We start from the raw sequence: 22,749 nt of genomic DNA, 5'->3' as shown, positions 1-22,749 counted from the left end.
CTGGACCTCTGGCAGTCTCTATGGGGGTGCCACAGGGTTTAATTCTCGGGCCGACTCTATTCTCTGTGTATATCAATGATGTCGCTCTTGCTGCTGGTGACTCTCAGATCCACCTCTATGCAGACGATACCATTTTGTATACATCTGGCCCTTCATTGGACACTGTGTTAAAAAACCTCCAAATGAGCTTCAATGCCATAAAGCACTCCTTCCGTGGCCTCCAACTGCTCTTAAACGCTAGTAAAACTAAATGCCTGCTCTTCAATCAAACGCTGCTTGCACCCGCCTGCCCGACTAGAATCACTACTCTCGGCGGGTCTGACTTAGAATATGTGGACAACTACAAATACCTAGGTGTCTGGTTAGACCGTAAACTCTCCTTCCAGACTCACATTAAGCATCTCAAATCCAAAGTGAAATCTTGAATCGGCTTCCTATTTTGCAACAACGCCTCCTTCACTCATGCTGCCAAACATGCCCTCGTAAAACTGACTATCCTGCCGATCCTTGACTTCGGCGATGTCATTTACAAAATAGCCTCCAACACTCTACTCAGCAAATTGGATGTAGTCTATCACAGTGCCATCCGTTTTGTCACCAAAGCCCCATATACTACCCACCATTGTGACCTGTACGCTGTCGTTGGCTGGCCCTCACTACATATTCGTCGCCAAACCCACTGGCTCCAGGTCATCTATACATCACTGCTAGGCAAATCCCCGCCTTATCTTAGCTCATTGGTCACCATTGCAACACCCACCCGTAGTATGCGCTCCAGCAGGTATATCTCATTGGTCATCCCCAAAGCCAACACCTCCTTTGGCCGCCATTCCTTCCAGTTCTCTGCTGCAAATGACTGGAACGAATTGCAAAAATCTCTGAAGCTGGAGACTCTTATCTCCCTCACTAACTTTAAGCATCAGTTGTCAGAGCAGCTTACCGATCACTGCACCTGTACACAGCCCATCTGTAATTAGCCCACCCAACTACCTCATCCCCCATATTGTTATTTATTTTGCACATTTGCACTCCAGTATCTCTAAATACTAAATTGTAATTATTTTGCACTATGGCCTATTTATTGCCTTACCTCCATAACTTACTACATTTGCACACACTGTATATATATTTTATTTTGTGTTATTGACTGTATGTTTTTTGTTTTATCCCAAGTGTAACTCTGTTGTTTTTATCGCACTGCTTTGCTTTATCTTGGCCAGGTCGCAGTTATAAATGAGAACTTGTTCTCAACTGGCTTACCTGGTTAAATAAAGGTGAGAAGAAAAAAAAATGACTGACTAGGCATCAGGATAGATAATAAGGTATTTGAGGTAGATATGTACATGAAGGCAGGGTAAAGTGACTAGGCATCAGGATAGATAATAATAAGGTATTTGAGGTAGATATGTACATGAAGGCAGGGTAAAGTGACTAGGCATCAGGATAGATAATAATAAGGTATTTGAGGTAGATATATACATGAAGGCAGGGTAAAGTGACTAGGCATCAGGATAGATAATAATAAGGTATTTGAGGTAGATATGTACATGAAGGCAGGGTAAAGTGACTAGGCATCAGGATAGATAATAATAAGGTATTTGAGGTAGATATGTACATGAAGGCAGGGTAAAGTGACTAGGCATCAGGATAGATAATAATAAGGTATTTGAGGTAGATATATACATGAAGGCAGGGTAAAGTGACTAGGCATCAGGATAGATAATAATAAGGTATTTGAGGTAGATATGTACATGAAGGCAGGGTAAAGTGACTAGGCATCAGGATAGATAATAATAAGGTATTTGAGGTAGATATGTACATGAAGGCAGGGTAAAGTGACTAGGCATCAGGATAAATAATAATAATAATAATAACAAGTAAAATAAAGACCTGAGTAGCAGCAGCGTGTAAAGTGTGTGCATATGAAGTTTGAATGTCTGTCTAGTGAGTCAGTGCAGGAATGTTAAAGGATAGAGACGGAGGACAGTGGTGTCAGAGGGTTCGAATGAAGGGGATGCCTGTGGTGGGGCACTACCATTATAAAGCCTAGAGAATGATGATCTGAATGTGAGGTACCCTACCCATATAGGGCCTCAGTGTTAGGAAGTAATGGTGGTTCACTTTTACTATTTTTAGGAGACAAGGTGTAATTCTAACCTTGGATATTTTGGATTAGTGTATGTTTTAACACTTTTAAATCGAGACAAATATGAATTTGTTTGTGATGGTTTTAGTTCAGTGCATTTTCGGACACCAAAAAGCCAGATTTGATTATGGTAACTAAGCGTACATTATATTTACTCTGCATCAAGTGACTTCTTCAAAACTAACCAAAGTTATAATAAAAACAAACTATACACCAGTCTAGTATACATAGAATTTCCTGCAAATTAAACTAAATTAGACCCTGAAAAGTTGACGCTTCTATTTCAGAACTGTTCCCAAAAGCCCATATTGAAGTCCATATGGAAATGCAACAAACTGCTATTTTTATGCAGAATAAAGAACTTACACTTTCAGAAGTTTTGAGGTCGAGAGATTTTTAAGTTTAACTTTAATTTCAAATGCAGAAAAGGATACGTTCAGATTTACAGTTGAAGTCGGAAGTTTACATAAACTTAGGTTGGAGTCATTTAAACTCGTTTTTCAACCACTCCACAAGTTCTTGTTAACAAGCTATAGTTTTGGCAAGTCGGTTAGGACATCTACTTTGTGCATGACACAAGTAATTTTTCCAACAGTTGTTTAGACAGATTATTTCACTTATAATTCACTGTATCACAATTCCAGTGGATCAGAAGTTTACATACACTAAGTTGACTGTGCCTTTAAAAAGCTTGGAAAATTCCAGAAAATGATGTCATGGCTTTAGAAGCTTCTGATAGGCTAATTGACATCCATTTGAGTCAATTGGAGGTGTACCTGTGGATGTATTTCAAGGCCTACCTTCAAACTCAGTGCCTCTTTGCTTGACATCATGGGAAAATCAAAAATTATAGACCTCCACAAGTCTGGTTCATCCTTGGGAGCAATTTCCAAATGCCTGAAGGTACCACATTCATCTGTTCAAACAATAGTACGCAAGTATAAACACCATGGGACCACGCAGCCATCATACCGCTCAGGAAGGAGATGCGTTCTGTCTCCTAGAGATGAACGTACTTTGGTGCGAAAAGTGCAAATCAATCCCAGAACAACAGCAAAGGACCTTGTGAAGATGCTGGAGGAAACAGATACAAAAGTATCTATATCCACAGTAAAATGAATCCTATATCGACATAACCTGAAAGGCTGCTCAGCAAGGAAGAAGCCACTGCTCCAAAACCGCCATAAAAAAGCCAGACTACGATTTGGAACTGCACATGGGGACAAAGATCGTACCTTTTGGAGAAATGTCCTCTGGTCTGATGAAACAAAAATAGAACTGTTTGGCCATAATGACCATCGTTATGTTTGGAGGAAAAAGGGGGATGCTTGCAAGCCGAAGAACACCATCCCAACCATGAAGAACGGGGGTGGCAGCATCATGCTGTGGGGGTGCTTTGCTGCAGGAGGGACTGGTGCACTTCATAAAATAGATGGCATCATGAGGAAGGAAAATTATGTGGATATATTGAAGCAACATATCAAGACATCAGTCAGGAAGTTAAAGCTTGGTCGCAAATGGGTCTTCCAAATGGACAATGACCCCAAGAATACTTCCAAAGTTGTGGCAAAATGGCTTAAGGGCAACAAAGTCAAGGTATTGGGGTGGCCATCACAAAGCCCTGACCTCAATCCTATAGAAAATTTGTGGGCAGAACTGAAAAAGCGTGTGCGAGCAAGGAAGCCTACAAACCTGACTCAGTTACACCAGCTCTGTCAGGAGGAATGGGCCAAAATTCACCCAACCTATTGTGGGAAGCTTGTGGAAGGCTACCTGAAACATTTGACCCAAGTTAAACAATTTAAAGGCAATGCTACCAAATACTAATTGAGTGTATGTAAACTTCTGACCCACTGGGAATGTGATGAAAGAAATAAAAGCTGAAATAAATCATTCTCTACTATTATTCTGACATTTCACATTCTTAAAATAAAGTGGTGATCCGAACTGACCTAAGACAGGGAATTTTTACTAGGATTAAATGTCAGGAATTGTGAAATACTGAGTTTAAATATATTTGGCTAAGGTGTATGTAAACTTCCGACTTCAACTGTATGTAAATGAAGGATTTTTAGGATCTACCACTGTGGCGTTCTAACACTATTTTCTCATCTTTCAGAGCTTTCCATGCGGGTGGCGATCAGAAGGTAAGAGTGTCTGCCTTGCATCCCAAACACCACCATATTCCCTATATAGTGCACTACTCTATCTGGGCTCAGGTCAAAAGTAGTAACCTACACATGGAAAAGGGTTTCAGATTCACATTTTAATGTCTGTGTTAACTCACACCTCTGAAACCCTGTGACGGTGATGCTTCTGCAATGTGAATGAACAGATCCCTGTCTTCACTAGGCAGTGAATAAACAGTCGGTCAAGTCCTATCTAGTTCATAGTCCAAACATTTATTACGCTCTATGACAGTGCTTACATACAGTTTTCCCTACAGCCTGTTAATATTGTGGTGTCGGATGAGAGGAATTCACTTTTGTGTTTTGGCTCCTAGTGGCCTCTCAACAACCTACACCATCGCCTTGCATCTAAAGTCGTTCAGTCATTGTGATTCAATCCCCCATCAGGCTGTCAGCTGGTTCATAGCACACATTGCACAAGCAGCAGCCAGTTATACGTTTGTTTGTTTGTTGAGGTGAAATGATTATAGTATTAGTTATACACGTGAATGGCCCTAAAGAGCACAATCCCAGACTCAATAATATGTGAAAGGCAACAATAATGTTATCATGACAGTTTTTTTCATTTCAACCCAATGTATTCATTATCATGCGACGTTCATAGTTCAAGCCCTATTATGGAAATGCAGTATTATTTCCATTGAAGGCAGTACAATGAAACATCTTACCCCTAGTGGACATTGTGTCAGACACAATGAGAAATCCCAGCTGAGGAAAACACTGTTCAACTCAAAGTTCAGTGAACATTTTGGAAATCTATTTAAGTGTTAAGTGTCATAGCCAAGCTAACAGAGACCGAGGAAGAACCTTAGTGGGACAAACTCCAGCTTTGCAAGATAAACGTAGTTGCTTTCCAAATGGCACCCTATTCCCTATATAGTGCACTGCTATGGGTAGTCAATGGGTCAAAAGTATTATAGTGAAATGGGGTACCATCTGGGACACAGGCCATGAGTCAGACAGTTGCAAAGTGTTCACACGTCTTCCCTCCACACAGAGAGACCGAGCTGGCCTTGGCAAGGCCCTGATCTTGCAACACATACTGATGTTATGAGTCATGTTGAGGCTAACCGAGTTGGTTTTCAGCAGATATGGGATTGATACAGTACACTACACTTAGCTAGGGCTCTCACAATTTATGCACACGTGTGTGTGTGTGTGTGTGTGTGTGTGTGTGTGTGTGTGTGTGTGTGTGTGTGTGTGTGTGTGTGTGTGTGTGTGTGTGTGTGTGTGTGTGTGTGTGTGTGTGTGTGTGTGTGTGTGTGTGTGTGTGTGTGTGTGTGTGTGTGTGTGTGTGTGTGTGTGTGTGTCTAACTGCATGTTATTTGCTGTGGTTTTTGCCCCTGTGTCTCCCCCCCCTCTCTCACACCCTGTAGGATTCGCTCGCCCCCGCCTACGTTCAGCCCAAATACTCCTTTGCCCCCAGCACCGCTATCAACAAGATGGCGCGGCCATTCACGCCGGGCGGCGGTAACACGGTCATTAAACCGGTGGCGTACGCCCCTAAAGTAAACACCCCGGCCTCAACGGCCCGCGCCAGCATGCTACAGCCACACAACGGGTAGGTACACAACAAACAAACAAACAAACACGCAAACACAACGCCTCCGCTGGGAGAGAACAGACCAAATGTTTTCACTGTATTTGAGTTCTGAAACAAGTCACTCTGGGTTCCTGTGGAAGGTATACATTTCAGCTCTGAGTCATTCAGGTAACTCTGGGGAGGAGACATTTCTGACTGCACCTTTTAAGAGTGAAGGTTGAGTTGTAGTAAGATTGATGATCTGATCAGAAGAGTCCTTCTCCTGGTCTGTTGGGAGCAGACTGAGTAGAATACAGGAAATAAAATGGACTTCCATCAGCCAAAGGCTTCAACTGTGTCTTATTGGCTAGAGGGAGAACATTCTCTTTGTCTTATTGGCTAGAGGGAGAACATTCTATTTTGTCTTATTGGCTAGAGGGAGAACATTCTCTTTTGTCTTATTGGCTAGAGGGAGAACATTCTCTTTGTCTTATTGGCTAGAGGGAGAACATTCTCTTTGTCTTATTGGCTAGAGGGAGAACATTCTATTTTGTCTTATTGGCTAGAGGGAGAACATTCTCTTTTGTCTTATTGGCTAGAGGGAGAACATTCTCTTTTGTCTTATTGGCTAGAGGGAGAACATTCTCTTTTGTCTTATTGGCTAGAGGGAGAACATTCTCTTTTGTCTTATTGGCTAGAGGGAGAACATTCTCTTTTGTCTTATTGGCTAGAGGGAGAACATTCTCTTTGTCTTATTGGCTAGAGGGAGAACATTCTATTTTGACTTATTGGCTAGAGGGAGAACATTCTCTTTGTCTTATTGGCTAGAGGGAGAACATTCTATTTTGTCTTATTGGCTAGAGGGAGAACATTCTCTTTTGTCTTATTGGCTAGAGGGAGAACATTCTCTTGTCTTATTGGCTAGAGGGAGAACATTCTCTTTGTCTTATTGGCTAGAGGGAGAACATTCTATTTTGACTTATTGGCTAGAGGGAGAACATTCTCTTTGTCTTATTGGCTAGAGGGAGAACATTCTCTCCACATGTAGTCATTATTCCTGCGTTTAACATTCCTAAGCGACCAATATGTACGTCTGTCTAAAAGTTCCAAGAGTTCTTTCTCATTTAGTTCTGGAGGATGAACCGTGGTGTGTTCTCCAGACCAGAGGTTCCCAAACGTTTTCACTCAGGTCCCCCTTCCATCGTTGGGGAACATCCCGCACCCCGGGGATGTTTTTGGAACTCAACGCGCCCCCTATTTCTAAAGCCTCTGTCCATGCCTGCGTCCCAAATGTCACCCTATTCCCTATATAGTGCACTACTTTTGACCAGGGGGGCTCTGGTCAAAAGTAGTGCACTATATAGGGAATAGGGTGCCATTTGGGACTAATAAATGATTTCATCTCTGGCTTGCGTTAACCAGCTGTGAACTGCTCCGTTCTGTTAACAAACTGTAACATGTTGTAAGACTGACATCACGTCTGACGTAGAAGTCATGGCTTTCAGCAGTTTTATTTCCTCCTCTTCCAAACCGGCCAAGTACTGTAGTTAAGTGTTCACACGATCCAGACAGGGAGAATAGACAACCTGTATACTGCTTTACGAGGGTTTCAGATGTTCTATGTCGGGCCGAAAGGACCCTTAAGGGAAAAGCCACATGGATTTCATGTGATCTAATGTGAAGTTCATGTGATAACATGGGAAAACCATGTAAAGCAACGTGTGGTTTCATGTTATCACATGTGAAGCGTTCCAAAAACACGTCTTCACATGATTTTTACATGTGAAATTTCACGTGAGAATCATGTGGTTTTTCCTGTAAGGGGAGTACTTTTCTCCTATAACATGACTTGGCCTGTGTCCTTAATGACACCCTATTCTCCCTATACACTGATTGTACAAAACATTAAGGGCACTTGCTCTTTCCTTTTTGGGTGTAGGCAACTTAATGGTTTGTACACTCCGTGTATAGCTCTGGTCAAAAGTAGTGCACTATATAGTAAACTCTCCACAGGGTGGCCTGACCAGGCGTTACTGTACGGTTTTTACAAATCTTGGTCGGAAGATTCCTGGAATCAGGAGGGAATATGTAGGAAATCCAGAATTCTCTGATCAGGATTTCTGGAAAACCAGTCCGTTTTGAAGGATTTTGCAACCCTTGTTCCATGCCTGATACTTGGTACACGGTCTACGGTCACCGTGGTGTGTCGGGGGGATGGGATAGGATGGGTTTAAGGTCTGACTTTTTTGGCGAGGTCTAGATGTTGTCTGTGGCTGCATTTAGCCGTGCCGTGCCGTGCTGTGCTCAGGACCCCTCCCGTAGAATCTGCTGAGCTGTCAGAATGGTTTTACTGTGGCGGTGCTGCGTTACCAAACTAGCCTTACTTGGAGAAGTCACATGGACCTGATCAAGCCTGATCCGTATAGCTCTCATGCTTTCACTGTCTAAAGCATAGCATAGAGAGAGAGGGGGAGAGGTTAGAAACACTAGTTTACTAAAATTCAACGTTTTAATGATTGGTCATTTTAAGTTGTTATGAACGGTTAAGGCCCACATCTGTATTCTGTATAGCTCTTCTCATGCTTTCAGTGTCGCAAGCACAGCATACTGAGAGGGAAAATTAGGGTTTATAACATTAGAAACAGTTGAGTCTATCGAAAAAGCTTCACATTCAACCAGTGTTCTTTTATAAGACCATATGAATCTTTTCTATGAAGAGTCATACAATTGTTGTGAACAGTTTTTTTTTTTTTTAAAGACACAGTTAGTACTTAAGTTTAAAGGAGTAAGTAGTCTTTCCTCCAGAAGTCTTAGGTTGCCCGCCACATTATTCGGCAGGAGTCTATAAACTGCCACTCCTTCACACAGCTGTTTTCTTATGACAGGGGCTAAATCATGCAGAGTCCTACTATTCCTGTTCAGAACTAATCTGTGATTTACTACAAGGCAGGGTTGTACGGAACGCCGTTTGGGTCTTTACGTGTCAAAAAGAAGATGGACGTCAAATAACACTTTGACGCATCAAATAAGCTTGTTGACCAATCAGGACCTGGATATGATATTTTTTTACATAGTTATTACACATTGATTACACTGTCACTCATATGTCATATGTAACAGCGATTCACCGATACGTGTGCTATGATACTGGGAAAGTTATGTCTTGTACACCTGCCGCTGCCGAACGAGGCAGACTGGGACAGTGCTGGTCAAAAACAAAAGCTAGCTAGCTGATGGGGATGCAAACAATGTTCTACCCCCAAAACATAGCAAAACAACAATCTGTTTCAGTAGCTATAGTTAGATAGCTAACTATCTAGCTAGGTGTCGTCCTCTAAAATAACCCTAATTTATAAGACAGTTTTCGTATTTGGCTGATGATGGTCAGAGCCACTAGCCAGCTAGCTAGCTAGCTGCTTATAACATTAGCTTGGGGCAACAGGGTTAAGTAGCTGGCTAGTTTGTTATCTAGCTGGCTAGTTATTTTTCATGAACTGAGGTTATATTTCAATAAGAGCACAACAAGTGGCTGCCTAACTAACACTGTCACATGGACTCCTAAATCATTGCTAAGAATATTGAAAATGATTGCATTTTCTGGTCATTGTTTTCAGGCTGGTTGCATTGGTTCTAGCAAGGTACCAAGCTAAAGCTAGCTAGCTACCCCAGAAGTTGCTAATAACATGGAAGATATTTGTGAGTGACTTTGTCATACTGCAAACCGATCAACGTAGTAGAGAGACCGCCTTCCTCCAGTTCTCAAACTGTCATCAATGTTGACACAATGCTTGGTTGTTATTCGGTATTTTGACCAGCTAGGATGAATCAGGTTGGGGTGTGGCTGGCTGGCTGGTTGGCAGAGGCAGCAGGGACTCTAAGCAACAGGATCACCATCCTTTCTCCCCTGCCTCTGGAATGGTTGCATGTCGTGGAGAATGTTGGACTGCCTTAACATTTGTAATCCTGATAGTTTGATCCTCATCTTATTTTGTTATGCTCACAGACGTTTTTCTCATTTGGTCGAACAAATAGTGGCTTATTACCAACGTGGTATTGTAAACCCGTTGTGGCCGGTGACTTTGTTCAGGTGCAGCTTTGACAGTGCTGCTGACCGTATTGGTGCTGCTTGACTTGCGCATGCAACATTCTATAATATCATTTTGTTAATTTGACGTGCATCTTTTTTGATACGCAAAGACCCAAATGGCGTTAGGGTAAATTCCATTTAAATTCAGGAAGTAAACTGAAATTACAATTCAAATTGTTTCTCATCGAGAAGCTTTGAGGATAATTGAAATTGAAATTTTACTTCCCGAATTGACTGGGTTGAAATGGAATATATCCCAACCCTGCTGGAAAGTATTCGGAAGAACAGATTTGAATTTGAGGTCTTTCCCACTACACAGTAGTAATCTAGTATGTGGGTATACTAGGTCGTTTTGGCATGGCTGGGTGATACAGCACAAAGCAGGGAATGTGTCCAATGTCTAGGCATGTTGTATACTAGCAGGTCTGGTGTATTTGCACAGAGCTTACCCTGCTGTCATGACGCATCAGTCTAATGAGCACTAGCTAGGATGAATCAGGTTGGGGTGTGGCTGGCTGGCTGGTTGGCAGAAGCAGCGGGGACTCTAAGCAAAAAAATATATTACTGCGTCCTTATGGAAGTCTGTGCACAATGGACATATTGGACTTTCCGGTTGGTCGTAAATAAGTTCGAATTGGAATTGTACACCGTTTGATGGAATAAATATATGGGCCAGATAATTATTGTAAAAGAGAATGTGTTTTCAATGACTTACCTGGTTAAACAAAGGCAAAAATAAAGAAATCGTTTTAGAAGTTAGGAACAGTCAATACAGACGTCAACCGGATCCGTTGTAGATCAGATGAGAGGAAGCCGTGGACACTGGATGCGCGTCCCAGATGTCACACAGCCTGCCTGCCTGCACGTTTTCTGTGAAAGTCTCTGAGTCCGCGTCATCAGAACACCCCATGCTGTGTGTCTTTGACAGAACCCGTCAACAATGAAAGCCTGTGTGTGTGTTCACCCCCACTGCATGATTATCTGCATCCCACAACAACTCTGTCTCCTCACTGCATGACTTCTCTGCATCCCACAACAACTCTGTCTCCTCACTGTTGACTGTTCTCTGCAACTATTGTTGATTTGAAAAGTTCTTCCAAGCTGTTGTCGTCTTGTTTTTCCAAACTGACCTTTTTACCCCCCCCCCCATCTTCTTTCCCTCCTCTCTTCTTTCACTCCGCAGATGGATGAGAAGTCAGTAAACTCTCTTTACTTCTTTTTTACTTGAATGTTAAATCAGTGTTTTCCTGTCAGTAGCTGAGCTAGTGGTCAGTAATGATTAGTGGTATTTCTACTAGCAGTATTAGTAACAGTTCATTAATCATTGGCTAATCATTCATTTTTCAGAATTCTTCATCTTTAACAGTTTCTTTCTTTCTCCTGTGATTTGTTGTTCATTCTGTCAATTACTACCTCATCCTCTCCTACCTCTCCTCTCATCTCCTCTTCCTCCTACCGCTTCGCCCCTTTTCTTCCTCCTCCTCCTCCCCCTACAGAGATGATCAACCTTTCTATGATCACCAGATTTACCAACACGAGAAGTAAGAGACTGATCCATTATGGTCCAGCCTGTTTGACCGCTGGTCACTAGATGGCCATGTTAGAGAGGACATATTGACATGGTTAAAGAGAGGACATATTGACATGGTGTCAGACAGTCATGGTAGAGAGGACATATTGACATGGTGTTGGACAGTCATGTTAGAGAGGACATATTGACATGGTGTTGGACAACCATGTTAGAGAGGACATAATCGAGGACATATGCCAGTTGAATATGATATTGAGCTGCATCCGAAATGGCACCCTATTCCCTACGTAGTGCACTCCTTTTGACCAGGGATCTAGGGCTCTTGTGTTTGTCTGTGTGTGTGTGTGTTTGAGGAGCCAACACTAAAAACCCTAAGGATGATCATCTGCTGGATGCATACTGTGCATAATCAGTGCATGGTAATGTTTTCTAATTAGTGGCCATCCGTTCTTTGCTTGCCCGTCGCTGGGTTCACGTCATGGTGGTTTCATCATTGTGATAATGCCATGTCTGTGTGTAGGCACGGTTTGTTACGTTAACGTTGTTGGAAACCTTGCGTGTGTGCTGGGCATGGTACGTTGTTGTTCATGTTATATTAACGTTGTGGTGACGTGGGGTGTGTACTAGGCATGGTCCGTTGTTGTTAATGTTATTTTAACGTTGTGGTGACGTTGGGTGTGTACTAGGCATGGTCCGTTGTTGTTAATGTTATTTTAACGTTGTGGTGACGTGGGGTGTGTACTAGGCATGGTACGTTGTTGTTAATGTTATTTTAACGTTGTGGTGACGTGGGGTGTGTACTAGGCACGGTCTGCGGGTGGATGGCATCCCCATGTTCATCCCCAACGACCGCAGCAAGAAGAGGCTGATCGAGGACACTCAGGATTGGCAGCCCCGCACAGGCACCACCCAGTCACGCTCCTTCCGCATGCTGGCCCAGCTCACAGGCACCGACTACAGTAAGTCGGAGAGGGAGAGGTCAGAGAGAGAGAGGGGAGGGGAGGGGGGACAGAAGCGTCGGTGGTCGAGAAGCGTAGGTGGGAGGGAGAGAGAAGTGTCGGTGGTCGTGAGTGAGTGAGCGATGTCTCTTGTAACATAACATTCTGATTGTGTTTTTTTCCTGGCTCTCAGTGCAGGACCCAGACGATGAGACAATGAAGAGGGCCAGGTAAACAACCTGTTGACTGGTATAACCTGTCTGTTATAAAGCTCCAGTTGACTGGGATAGCCTGTGTGTTTAAAGGCTGTGTGGTACTGTAAAGTTACGGCTGATGCTGACATGCTTGTGTGTTAGAGCTAACGATAAAGGGACACTCTGCAAGATGAATCATTACACACACGAGGCAACTTCCTACTTCGCAATGTGGGCGTGCCACAGTTGATGATGATGATGATGATTTCTTCATCTTGCTGAGTTCACCTTTTTTAAAGACCTTCTAGTTGAACTCAACAGTTGAGTTATGGACATCCGCTGCTTTCAGCTCTAGCATGTGGTTTGGTGTGTGAGTTATACAGGTGTTGTTCCAGGACCACTTTTGTAGCTTTTCTCTGTCCCCATATTGAGTTGTGATGTAGTTTTACCATTTCCGTTGCGTGGTGAATTGTCTGTCTGTTAGGAAATGAAGACATAACTCTATCAATTTTCACTCTCTCTCTCTCTCTCTCGTGGTGGTTAGGGAAAAGTTCCTTACAGAGATTCAGAGCCCCCGTTATGCCCGTCTGAGGGACTGGCACCACGAGAGGTCCGCACGCGCCCTCAACATCAAGTCCTGAGCGTCACCATGGCAACATGCAACGCAGGGCCGGAGCCCTAGCGATCGATAGCCATTCACAACGACGACAATGACTAAAACGACAAACGACGATAGCCCGATAATCCAGACAACACACCAGATATACAGAGGAGGGGAGAAAAAAATAAGTTATTAAAAAAAATAAAGATGAGGAATCTATGATCACTAAAGCCATACGTGGAACCATTGCATACTGAGCCTGTCTGACTGTCAGATTCACTTCTTCTCCTTGAGTTGATGAGTTAGTAGTGTTGATAACATCTTGTGGATCACCTTGTGTTTGTAGCAGACCTGGGGCCAACACATACGTCAAATACATTGATTGATTGATTGATTGATTGATCAAATATCTGAGGTGCAGGGGGGACTTTGAACTTTGGGACTGTTCTATTGGTCCCATTGTCCCGGAGCAATCCAAATCAAGTGCGCCTCAAGACTTCTACAGTATTTGACGTTATGTATCTGACCAAGGTCTGGTTTGTAGTCCTGTTCCGCCTAGTAAACTGTGTTACTCAGAGTTATCTAAACGGGGAGGGGAGGGGGGGGGTCACAGCTGTTGGAACAGCACCGTTAAGGCTGTTCTTCCTGTTCTATTCTGATTCTGTAGTTTAGTTCCAGAACCTTCTTTTGATCTGTAAACTCTCTCTCTTTCTTAGCTCTGTGTTTTTGAGTTCTGCTCTCTTTTTCTGTTTTCATTTTCTGAACTCTGTCCTTGTTCTTTAGTCACCTCCCTCTGATAAGAAATGGAAAGAGAAATAAATATGTACTTTGTTTTTTCTGCTGCTGTCATAAAACATTTGAAAACACCCCGTCCTCCTGCTATCTGTGATTTATCTTTCTCTGCTTCCTTCTTCTTTACTGCACTGTACTCCACAATACTATACTGTTACTCCACAATACTATACTGTTACTCCACAATACTATACTGCACTCCACAATACTATACTGTACTCACAATACTATACTGCGCTCCCCAATACTGTACTCCACAATACTATACTGCGCTCCCCTATACTGTACTCCACAATACTATACTGCGCTCCCCTATACTGTACTCACAATACTATACTGCGCTCCCCAATACTGTACTCCACAATACTATACTGCGCTCCCCTATACTGTACTCCACAATACTATACTGCGCTCAACAATACTATACTGTACTCCACAATACTATACTGTGCTCCACAATACTGTACTCCACAATACTATACTGCGCTCCCCTATACTGTACTCAACAATACTATACTTCGCTCAACAATACTATACTGTACTCCACAATACTATACTGCGCTCCACAATACTATACTGCACTCCCCAATACTATACTGCTGCTCCACAATACTATACTCCACAATACTATACTGTACTCCCCAATACTATACTGCGCTCCACAATACTATACTGCGCTCCACAATACTATACTGCGCTCCACAATACTGTACTCACAATACTATACTGCACTCCACAATACTATACTCACCAATACTATACTGTACTCCCCTATACTGCGCTCCACAATACTATACTGCACTCCACAATACTATACTGCACTCCACAATACTATACTCACAATACTATACTGTACTCACAATACTATACTGCACTCCACAATACTATACTGTTACTCCACAATACTATAATGCGCTCCACAATACTATACTGTACTCCACAATACTATACTGCACTCCACAATACTGTACTCCACAATACTATACTGCACTCCACAATACTGTACTCACAATACTATACTGCGCTCCACAATACTATACTGTTACTCCACAATACTATAATGCACTTCACTATACTGTACTCCACAATACTATACTGCGCTCCACAATACTATACTGCGCTCCACAATACTATACTGCGCTCCACAATACTATACTGCACTCCACAATACTATACTGTACTCCACAATACTATAATGCACTCCACAATACTATACTGTACTCCACAATACTATACTGCTCTCCACAATACTATACTGTTACTCCACAATACTATAATGCGCTCCACAATACTATACTGTACTCCACAATACTATACTGCACTCCACAATACTATACTGTACTCCACAATACTATACTGTACTCCACAATGCTATGCTGTGCTCCACAATACTATACTATACTCCACAATACTATACTGCGCTCCACTATACTGCGCTCCACAATGCTATACTGTTACTCCACAATACTATACTGCACTCCACTATACTATACTCCCCAATACTATACTGCACTCCACAATATATACTGCACTCCACAATACTATATTGCACTCCACAATACTATACTATACTCCCCAATATTGCGCTCCACAATACTATACTACACTCCACAATACTATACTGCACTCAGCGATACTCGACCATTATACTTTACCATGCAATACTCATTATACTGTATAATACTATATCATGCAATACTCATTATACTGTATAATACTATATCCTGCAATGCTCATTAAACTGTATAATACTATCATGCAATGCTCATTATACTATATAGTACTATATCATGTAATACTCGTTATACTGTATAGTACTATCATGCAATATTACCTACTGTTATGTAATAGTCTCCATATCTTTTTTTTCCACCAGACTTCAGTGTTTGACACTAGAGTTAGCCTCATCCACGTCTGCAGTAGCTCATCTAGGTGATTATAGACTACCATTGCATGTCAAAGTGCATTTTCAACATTTTGTTTTTAGAAGATTTTATATAGGTGGCACTTTTTGGCAAACGGATAGAACATGAATAAATGGTAACCGGCTGTACAGAAGTCTGCATCTTAATCATGGTACATCGAAGTCCAAACACGGATCATTTGGATAATTTTGAAGCCGTCTGTCTGGTAATGACGTCAAACCCAACGCTTAACCTGCTGTTCACACCAAGGTAGTAACCGGTATGATGACACTATCATGTCTCATTTGGATAGAGAACTACCAGAAGACAGTGAAGATGATGTGTTCCTCTGTAGCTCAGCTGGTAGAGCACGGCGCTTGTAACGCCAGGGTAGTGGGTTCGATCCCCGGGACCACCCATACGTAAAAATGTATGCACACATGACTGTAAGTCGCTTTGGATAAAAGCGTCTGCTAAAATGGCTTATTATTATTATTCTACTATCTGACCACTTTCACAAATACATATTTCGCTCCTCTGCGATCTCTCTGCCGTTACAAGTTTGTAGTAAGGAGAATTTGTATCCAGAGTTTGCTGTAGACACCTGTTACTGAAACAGATGCTATTAACTCTACAGAAGGGGTAGGCAACTTGATTCAGCCGGGGGCCGATTTTTTTTTGTCGGGGGGGGATAATAATAATGATAATAATAATAATAATAATAATTTGTACACTGCAAATTGACCTCAACTAAGCCCAAAAATAGATTGTATTTGAAAATAACAATCATTCCATACCTTGATTTACATTGAGACACTATCACGTCTCTTTTTTTTGTTCAAGTGGGAAGGAATACTTGGGATCAGATGTCCTAAATTAAACATGTGACTGACCACTTCAATTCGGTCTTATGTAGCAACATTTGAACGTTTTTTTTTTTTTACATTGGATAAAGGTAGAGACTCAGAGCTACAAAATGGTAGATCATAAACGGCAGTTGAGGAACAATGGGAAAGTAACTCTGCTTTGAGAAAATGGCCCTTGAATGTTTTGGTACCTACTGGAGATCTCTTTGTCTACACCCATTCAGCATCGTTCACACCCTCTTAAGCCCCACCCATATCTTTAAGGATTCACGTGCAGGTCATGTTGTAGTATAAAGACTATTTATCTGGTCCTATATCCTAATCTGACTGGTGCAAGTCATGTAGTATAAAGACTATCTGGTCCTATATCCTAATCTGACTGGTGCAAGTCATGTTGTAGTATAAATACTATTTATCTGGTCCTATATCCTAATCTGACTGGTGCAAGTCATGTTGTAGTATAAATACTATTTATCTGGTCCTAATCTGACTGGTGCAAGTCATGTTGTAGTATAAATACTATTTATCTGGTCCTATATCCTAATCTGACTGGTGCAAGTCATGTTGTAGTATAAAGACTATCTGGTCCTATATCCTAATCTGACCGGTGCAAGTCATGTTGTAGTATAAAGACTATCTGGTCCTATATCCTAATCTGACCGGTGCAAGTCATGTTGTAGTATAAAGACTATTTATCTGGTCCTATATCCTAGCCTGACTGGTGCAAGTCATGTTGTAGTATAAAGACTATCTGGTCCTATATCCTAATCTGACCGGTGCAAGTCATGTTGTAGTATAAAGACTATTTATCTGGTCCTATATCCTAATCTGACTGGTGCAAGTCATGTTGTAGTATAAAGACTATTTATCTGGTCCTATATCCTAACCTGACTGGTGCAAGTCATGTTGTAGTATAAAGACTATTTATCTGGTCCTATATCCTAATCTGACTGGTGCAAGTCATGTTGTAGTATAAAGACTATTTATCTGGTCCTATATCCTAACCTGACTGGTGCAAGTCATGTTGTAGTATAAAGACTATTTATCTGGTCCTATATCCTAACCTGACTGGTGCAAGTCATGTTGTAGTATAAAGACTATTTATCTGGTCCTATATCCTAATCTGACTGGTGCAAGTCATGTTGTAGTATAAATACTATTTATCTGGTCCTATATCCTAATCTGACCGGTGCAAGTCATGTTGTAGTATAAAGACTATTTATCTGGTCCTATATCCTAATCTGACCGGTGCAAGTCATGTTGTAGTATAAAGACTATTTATCTGGTCCTATATCCTAACCTGACTGGTGCAAGTCATGTTGTAGTATAAAGACTATTTATCTGGTCCTATATCCTAATCTGACTGGTGCAAGTCATGTTGTAGTATAAATACTATTTATCTGGTCCTATATCCTAACCTGACTGGTGCAAGTCATGTTGTAGTATAAAGACTATCTGGTCCTATATCCTAATCTGACTGGTGCAAGTCATGTTGTAGTATAAATACTATTTATCTGGTCCTATATCCTAATCTGACTGGTGCAAGTCATGTTGTAGTATAAAGACTATTTATCTGGTCCTATATCCTAATCTGACTGGTGCAAGTCATGTTGTAGTATAAATACTATTTATCTGGTCCTATATCCTAACCTGACTGGTGCAAGTCATGTTGTAGTATAAAGACTATTTATCTGGTCCTATATCCTAATCTGACTGGTGCAAGTCATGTTGTAGTATAAATACTATTTATCTGGTCCTATATCCTAACCTGACTGGTGCAAGTCATGTTGTAGTATAAATACTATTTATCTGGTCCTATATCCTAACCTGACTGGTGCAAGTCATGTTGTAGTATAAAGACTATTTATCTGGTCCTATATCCTAACCTGACTGGTGCAAGTCATGTTGTAGTATAAAGACTATTTATCTGGTCCTATATCCTAACCTGACCGGTGCAAGTCATGTTGTAGTATAAAGACTATTTATCTGGTCCTATATCCTAACCTGACTGGTGCAAGTCATGTTGTAGTATAAAGACTATTTATCTGGTCCTATATCCTAATCTGACCGGTGCAAGTCATGTTGTAGTATAAATACTATTTATCTGGTCCTATATCCTAATCTGACTGGTGCAAGTCATGTTGTAGTATAAAGACTATCTGGTCCTATATCCTAATCTGACTGGTGCAGGTCATGTTGTAGTATAAAGACTATACTGGTCCTATATCCTAATCTGACCTGTTGCAAGTCATGTTGTAGTATAAATACTATTTATCTGGTCCTATATCCTAATCTGACTGGTGCAAGTCATGTTGTAGTATAAATACTATTTATCTGGTCCTATATCCTAACCTGACTGGTGCAAGTCATGTTGTAGTATAAAGACTATTTATCTGGTCCTATATCCTAATCTGACTGGTGCAAGTCATGTTGTAGTATAAAGACTATTTATCTGGTCCTATATCCTAACCTGACTGGTGCAAGTCATGTTGTAGTATAAAGACTATTTATCTGGTCCTATATCCTAATCTGACCGGTGCAAGTCATGTTGTAGTATAAAGACTATTTATCTGGTCCTATATCCTAACCTGACTGGTGCAAGTCATGTTGTAGTATAAAGACTATTTATCTGGTCCTATATCATAACCTGACTGGTGCAAGTCATGTTGTAGTATAAAGACTATTTATCTGGTCCTATATCCTAATCTGACTGGTACAAGTCATGTTGTAGTATAAAGACTATCTGGTCCTATATCCTAATCTGACTGGTGCAAGTCATGTTGTAGTATAAAGACTATTTATCTGGTCCTATATCCTAATCTGACTGGTGCAAGTCATGTTGTAGTATAAAGACTATCTGGTCCTATATCCTAATCTGATTGGTGCAGGTCATGTTGTTCTTCACATTACTGTCTCTGGTAAAAACACACTATATCAAATAAAATCAACATTTATTTGTCACATGCACAAGATACAGAAGGTGTAAACAGTACAGTGAAATGGTTACTTGCATAGTAGCAATATCAAAAATAGTGTCCAGATAAAAATATTTTATCGATAGCGCCTGCTAAATTCTCTCTTTCCTCGTCTCCTCTTATCTCTCCTTCCTTGTCTCCTCTTATCTCTCCTTCCTCGTCTCTCCTCGTATCTCTCCTTCCTCGTCTCCTCTTATCTCTCCTCTTCTCTCCTGCCTCGTCTCTCTCCTGCCTCGTCTCTCCTCGTATCTCTCCTGACTCGTCTCTCCTCGTATCTCTCCTGCCTCGTATCTCTCCTGCCTCGTCTCTCTCCTGCCTCGTCTCTCCTCGTATCTCTCCTGCCTCGGCTCTCCTCGTATCTCTCCTGCCTCGGCTCTCCTCTTATCTCTCCTGCCTCGTCTCTCCTCGTATCTCTCCTGCCTCGTCTCTCCTCGTATCTCTCCTGCCTCGTCTCTCCTCGTATCTCTCCTGCCTCGTATCTCCTCGTCTCTCTCCTGCCTCGTCTCTCCTCGTATCTCTCCTCTTATCTCTCCTGCCTCTTATCTCTCCTGCCTCGTCTCTCCTCGTCTCTCTCCTGCCTCGTCTCTCCTCGTATCTCTCCTGACTCGTCTCTCCTCGTATCTCTCCTCGCCTCCCCTCCTCGCCTCCTCGTCTATCTCTCCTGCCTCGCCTCTCCTCGTATCTCTCCTGCCTCGCCTCGTATCTCTCCTGCCTCGTCTCTCCTCGTATCTCTCCTGCCTCGTCTCTCCTCTTATCTCTCCTGCCTCGTCTCTCCTCTTATCTCTCCTGCCTCGTCTCTCCTCGTATCTCTCCTGCCTCGTCTCTCCTCGTATCTCTCCTGCCTCGTCTCTCCTCTTATCTCTCCTGCCTCGTCTCTCCTCGTATCTCTCTGCCTCGTCTCTCCTCTATCTCTCCTGCCTCGTCTCTCTTTCCTGCCTCGTCTCTCCTCTCATCTCTCCTGCCTCGTCTCTCCTCTCATCTCCCCTTCCTCGTCTCTCCTCTCATCTCCCCTTCCTCGTCTCTCCTCTCATCTCCCCTGCCTCGTCTCTCCTCTCATCTCTCCTGCCTCGTCTCTCCTCGTATCTCTCCTGCCTCGTCTCTCCTCGTATCTCTCCTGCCTCGTCTCTCCTCGTCTCTCCTGCCTCGTCTCTCCTCGTATCTCTCCTGCCTCGTCTCTCCTCGTATCTCTCCTGCCTCGTCTCTCCTCGTATCTCTCCTGCCTCGTCTCTCCTCGTATCTCTCCTGCCTCGTCTCTCCTCTCATCTCTCCTGCCTCGTCTCTCCTCGTATCTCTCCTGCCTCGTCTTCTTCCTCGTATCTCTCCTGCCTCGTCTCCTCTCCCTCGTTCTTTCTCCTGCCTCGTCTCTCTCATCTCCCCTGCCTCGCCTCTCCTCGCATCTCTCCTGCCTCGCCTCTCCTCTTATCTCCCCTGCCTCGCCTCTCCTCGTATCTCTCCTGCCTCGTCTCTCCTCCTCGTCTCTCCTCTCATCTCCCCTTCCTCGTCTCTCCTCTTATCTCTCCTGCCTCGTCTCTCCTCTCATCTCTCCTGCCTCGTCTCTCCTCGTATCTCTCCTGCCTCGTCTCTCCTCGTATCTCTCCTGCCTCGTCTCTCCTCTTATCTCTCCTGCCTCGTCTCTCGTCCTCGTCTCTCCTCCATCTCTCCTGACTCGTCTCTCCTCCTGCCTCGTCTCTCTCCTCGCCTCTCTCTCTCCTGACTCGTCTCTCCTCTCATCTCTCCTGCCTCGTCTCTCCCTCCTGCCTCGTCTCTCTCCTGCCTCGTCTCTCCTCGTATCTCTCCTGCCTCGTCTCTCCTCGTATCTCTCCTGCCTCGCCTCTCCTCGTATCTCTCCTGCCTCGCCTCTCCTCGTCTGTTTTTTTTGGGGGGGCCAAAAAACAAAAACGTGTGTCCTGTTGCGGACTCCTGCTCTCCAGACTTCAGTCATAGAAGTTGTATGATACATACAGCAGGATAGTAGTCACAGCTGTTTGGAGGAACATGACTTAACAATTCCCAGTCCACTTTCTATGAGCAGTGGTATAGTCACAGAGAGATGTGAAGTTAAGGAGCAATCCTCTCAATCACCATTCCATTATGCTCCTTCGATTTTTAAAAATGCACACAGAACTCACTCCAAGATGGTGTCATGATGATGATGATGTCAGCCAATACTGCCACTCTATCTCTTCTGAGTCACCATGGTAACCCTATAGCACCTGTTCCTAAGGGAGTGTGTTTCTCCACAGCGTCAAGGCCTCTGTGTCACCTGCCAAGGCCCAGACCCAGGCGGCGGACAAACCTGATGGTGAGTTACTACAGTTCAGAGTTCAAATGACCAGGGATGCTGGTAATATGTATTAGTTAGATGCATCATAACATGCTATAAGCATCCATATAATCCCACACTTCCTTATAATATGCTATATGAGTCTACCTGTTTGACGTGCTGAATGAATACATTTCTCTGGGTTCCCCAGCCTCTAGGACGCCAGCTCCAGTCAGCTCTGGTCCTAAGGTGCGTCCTCCGTGGGTGACCGACCCAGGTTTCGCTGACCGCTACGCCCCAGATAAGACCAGTACGGTTCTGACCCAGCACAGACAGCCGGCACAGCCTACGCCCATGCAGAACCGCTCCTCTATCCTACAGGCAGCTCAGCAGGCACCCGAGGACAGTGGAAGGACCCCTCTCTGTGGAGCCTGCAACAAGATCATTAGGTGGGAACCATATGATTATACTACCCTCTGTCTGTTAGATTAATAACGCCAAGGCCTTTATTTACTACTGCCCACTGTCTGTTATATCTATAAACACTAGAGCCAGCCAAGCCGGAAATGCCACCCAATTCCTTTATATATTGCAAAATGTTTGACCAAAACCCTGAATGTCAAAGTAGCCCCCTATCGGGTCAATACAGCAACTGCTGTTCCCTACATGAGTCCTACATGAAAAAGTACTGCACTATATGAATAAAGAGAATAAACTCCATAGACTATCATAATACCTGGG

At 42.9% G+C, this 22,749-nt stretch overlaps 1 protein-coding gene across 3 annotated transcripts in view; it reads left to right on the top strand.

The window, feature by feature from the left end:
- The window catches only part of LOC121555763 (PDZ and LIM domain protein 7), a 71,378-nt gene that overhangs the window by 40,638 nt on the left and 7,991 nt on the right, over positions 1-22,749 (top strand). For all 3 annotated transcript variants that reach the window (XM_041869595.2, XM_041869594.2, XM_041869593.2), the window contains 4 exons: positions 4,266-4,293; positions 5,712-5,896; positions 21,989-22,047; positions 22,220-22,457. In XM_041869595.2, coding sequence (XP_041725529.1) covers positions 4,266-4,293; positions 5,712-5,896; positions 21,989-22,047; positions 22,220-22,457 — 510 coding nt within the window. The remainder of the gene's footprint in view (positions 1-4,265; positions 4,294-5,711; positions 5,897-21,988; positions 22,048-22,219; positions 22,458-22,749) is intronic.

The sequence above is a fragment of the Coregonus clupeaformis genome, unplaced genomic scaffold (assembly GCF_020615455.1).
Source record: "Coregonus clupeaformis isolate EN_2021a unplaced genomic scaffold, ASM2061545v1 scaf0004, whole genome shotgun sequence".
NCBI lineage: Eukaryota > Metazoa > Chordata > Actinopteri > Salmoniformes > Salmonidae > Coregonus > Coregonus clupeaformis.
The sequence above is the reverse complement of the archived record's forward strand: the minus strand, read 5'-3'. Positions and strand labels throughout refer to the sequence as shown.